This window comes from Phoenix dactylifera, chromosome 11, assembly GCF_051530095.1.
Source record: "Phoenix dactylifera cultivar Ajwa chromosome 11, Ajwa_hap1_PhDact_Kaust_v1.1, whole genome shotgun sequence".
Lineage (NCBI taxonomy): Eukaryota > Viridiplantae > Streptophyta > Magnoliopsida > Arecales > Arecaceae > Phoenix > Phoenix dactylifera.
The window spans coordinates 2,620,753-2,624,734 of record NC_143200.1 but is presented as its reverse complement, the minus strand read 5'-3'; the positions used below and the strand labels follow the sequence as shown (position 1 = coordinate 2,624,734).

Below are 3,982 nucleotides of genomic sequence, written 5' to 3'. Positions count from 1 at the left end.
CTGGGGTCAAGGCTAGATATCAGCCCACTAGCCCCCTCTACCACAAATTATGACGTCCACTCTCCCACTTGGGGAGATGGTAGGCCAGGGCTCCCACCAAGTGCAATGTGGGCCCCGGGCCTAGGCCATGAGCCTTATTGTTCACCCATAGACCCCGTCCAGGTAAGTATGGATCACTCGTTCCCCTGGTTCTCTTTTAAACTCGCTTGCGCCGGCTAGTCCCTCTTCTCTATCCGATGTGGGACTAAAAAAGCTACCACCGCTCTCTGCTTGTAAAGGTTAGAATCCGTCCTGGCCGCCAGCCCCGCGGCAGTTGTTAGAAAATGGCGTTACAGAGGGCGTTGACCTCAGTAGCACCACCAAGATCTGACATGAGATCTAGAGCGGGGAATCACTCTTCGATGATCCAAAACCAACACTCCCATGGAGAGGAGGAGGAAGAAAAAAAAAGTATGTGAGAGAGAATTTCGCTCATGCTTTTATTCAAATTTGTTCTGTTCTGAAACATGAATAATATTAGAAGATTGTCCGGGGTAAAAGAAGATGAAGAAGAAGCAGGATGCCACATCAGCTGTCCCTTGCTTCCATCCATGTTTGTGTGTGGATCAAAAAAAAAAAAAAAAATGTATGTGAGAGAGAATTTCTCTCATGCTTTTATTGAAATTTGTTCTGTTCTGAAACATGAAAAATATTAGAAGATTGTCAAGGGGTAAAAGAAGAAGAAGAAGAAGAAGAAGAGACCAGTTGCTTCAGTGAAATGGTGCCATATGTGTTTTCTTAGGTATAACCAATGAGATGCCTCAGCTTGGTCCATTCCACATTTCCACTCGCCATATAATTGCAGTTATCATATAACAAAGATGATTGTCCAAGCATATGGCATTCAATTAGTTTTCATATTGTTCACAAACTGAAGCATAGTATCAAATACACAATTTTCTGTCTCCTTCTTAGCATCTTGTTCTTCTCCATGCCTCTGTTCTGATAACATGCATTCTTGATGTCTCTAAGCCATTTAATTGCACAATTGAAGCTCCGAGCTAATGATGAAATATCGAACAACATATCTATCATCTTTCTTACAGCATATCTATCATCTTAATCTTCCTGCAGCTAGCAAACATTTCGTGCCGGTTGTAATTTAAGAGGAGATGAAGTCGAGGAATTCAGGATCCCTCGCCACCTTCTCCATCTCCTCTGCTCTCAACCACAACCAAACCTCCATTCCATCCCCATCCTTGGTATCTACTAGTATACAAACATCCTTCATATCACGGATCCCACATCCCAACCACTCTGGCTCTCCCCATCCAAAGTCAGTCCGATACCAAGGCATCCTGCACCAACTACTAAATATCCAAGTCTCGCTCTCCCCCACCACCACTCCATCCATCCCATCCCTCCCCAGCCACTTCTCCTCAGCTTTCCTCCTTACATACTCTTCATCCACCTTTCTCACCCCATTCCTCAGAGCCTCCTCCAAGAACCCCTGCCCGCCTCCATCATCGCACCCATCTCCTACCAACTTCCCCACCGCGGCCACGCTGATCCACATATTCCCGAAGGATTCATCCGACAAAGGTGGCGATAGCTTCCTGCGCAGGTTCACGGAGTGCTTAGCGACCGGTCGCTTCTTCCCTCGCGCTCGCACGAGGCACCGCAAGACGAGCGCCGACACCGCCTCGACGCGCGTCGGCGCATGCACTCGGTCGTAGCTGCCGCCTCTCAGCCTCGCTATCGCTCTCGAGCTCATCACGAACCTCCTTATAGCTGCAGCAGGTTGCCCGCTCGCGGGCTGTGCTCGCTTCGGTGCTTGGTCGATGAACTGAGGCCGAGGAGGGAACGTGGCCATGGAGTCGAACCGGGGAGCGGGGCGCAAGTCGAGTCCGCGGGCGACGTCGGCCCAGCGGTTGAGGAACATGGCCATGGAGGCGCCGTCGGCGATGAGGTGGGACATGGACAAGCCTAGCGCGAAGCCACGACGTTCGAACCAAGTGAGCTGCACCGCAAGGAGGGGATCACCATATCGGAAGTCGCTTGCTCTGATCGGTAGGAGCTCGCTGAATTGGTCGATCGGAGGTTGGAGGAGGACCGAGTGGAGCTCGGCCTCTGCTCGGGCTTGGATGAACTCCACACCCTCATCATTGCACTCGACGTAGAGAGTGTTATCATCCTTGGATTCTTTGATCCTTCCAGCTAATGGATAGAAGCATGTCAAGGTTTTGGAGAGGGATGACTTCAGTTGAGTGAGTGCTTGTGGTGGATTCTTGGAGTAGAAGAGGAGGAGGTGGTTGTAGATTTGAGGTGCTATTTGGTCGAGGAGAGAGAGTTGTAGGGAGTGGAGGTTTTGGGGAGTTGGGGAGGATGGTTTGATGGTTTCCTTGGAGATAACTTGGACCTTCTTCAGCATGGTGGGAGAAATGTTTTGAGGGCTGTGGTCTATGGTGGTGTTTATTTGAGCGGTGGCCAAAGTGTTGCTTTTATCTGAATGGCTGCCGAGGGGGGATTTGCGGAGGAGACGTCTTCCGTTGTTGTTTTTGGACTTGGAATTGTGGTTTCCGGGCACCTGCTTTCACTTTCGTGACTCCTTCACTTGTCAAGATTCTTGTAGACCAAGCAAATGCCGTTCTAATTTCTAAATCAAGCCGCAGCCATGTTTTCATACTTCACCATCCACCATTTTGATCACAATTGGGGCTGCAAATGGAGCTGCAAATGGGTCGAGTGGGTCCAAGTCCATATTGACCCGAATGCAACCTGAATTGGATTTGGGTCTAATGTTTAGATCCAGGTCTGCCCATTACATGATGGATTTGGGTGGGACCGGATCTAGATACTATCCAACCTAGATCCATAATCCATTAAAGGATCAAGTCTAAATTTCAGCTACCTATCGATCGATCAGGTCGGTTCAAGGTCCAAATAGTATGAAATTATAAGATTTATTGGGTCTATAAGTCATGCACAGATTGAATATGGAACGATTATAGATTTGGACATCCAATAGATCCACATGTCAATAATTTTTATAAGTGCCAATAATTACAACCTATAGGTCTTATTGATTTGATCTTATATGTCCATAATCTTTCAAACCTTTTCTTTGCTCATCAAAAACTCTCATCAGCTTAGAAAATTGTCCAACTCTCTCTTTTGGGACCATGTTCTCTTAGTCTCTCTCTTGATCTAGGGCTTCAACTCCCTGCCAACATTGAAAACTCTAATCCCCTTTGTTAAAGAGAACATTCCCAAAACGAAGCAAGTTAATTTATAGGATGCTGGAAATTGAACAACAATAGACTTTACTGAGGCCACACACTGTAGATTCAATTCTCTTTTCTTCCGGATACTTTTGCCACAACTTACAATGAGGAAATCCCTGTCCTAACAAAGGCACTCCAAGAGCTACTTTTCTCTCTCTCAAAAGAAGCCATTTAAAAGCATGGATTAGCTGACGATTAGTAAAGCTCAAGATGCAGAAATGCATGATAGCCTTATCAGCACGTATCATTATGCAATGCTAATATAAATCAAGCATAACAAGCATCAGAATGACATGGATATACTGGACAAATAGGAGTACTCCCCTTCTATATCATAATTAAATGATTATAACATATAGAAAAGAGGTCCAAAGATACAGTACATCTTTCATTCTTCCTTCAAGTTATCATGGATATAGTTCTAGATAGACAAGAATAATTCCCAAGAATACTTGTTCACAACTGGGGATGGAACAAAAGTACATGTGAACTCAAGATATTGGCTATATCAGTTTCGCAGGTGCGCACTTCTAATGGATAAGATGGTCTCTGTTCATCAGCCACATAGTTGCGTGTATTTTTTGTCAATCAGATCAACTGTTGACTTTCAAGTTCAGCCTCTTTCTAATATAATTGAGTTGCCAATGATTCCTATTACTTCGAACAGGAAAACATTTTAAAAATTAAATATAATCTTGGTACAGTGACTCGTTGAGAAA

General features: G+C 45.5%; 1 protein-coding gene and 1 pseudogene across 1 annotated transcript; both read right to left on the bottom strand.

Moving 5' to 3' along the window:
* Positions 1 to 170, bottom strand: LOC113463177 (U1 spliceosomal RNA; annotated as a pseudogene).
* On the bottom strand, positions 32 to 2,605 carry LOC103712513 (limonoid 21-O-acetyltransferse-like). Its single transcript, XM_008799053.6, has one exon. The coding sequence runs from the start codon at positions 2,408 to 2,410 to the stop codon at positions 1,142 to 1,144; it is 1,269 nt and encodes a 422-aa protein (XP_008797275.4). The 5' UTR covers positions 2,411 to 2,605; the 3' UTR covers positions 32 to 1,141.
* Positions 2,606 to 3,982: the final 1,377 nt, after the last annotated feature.

What these genes read in the sequence shown, in the direction of transcription:
- LOC103712513 (XM_008799053.6), bottom strand. Translation starts at nt 2,410, where the DNA reads ATGCTGAAGAAGGTCCAAGTTATCTCCAAGGAAACCATCAAACCATCC.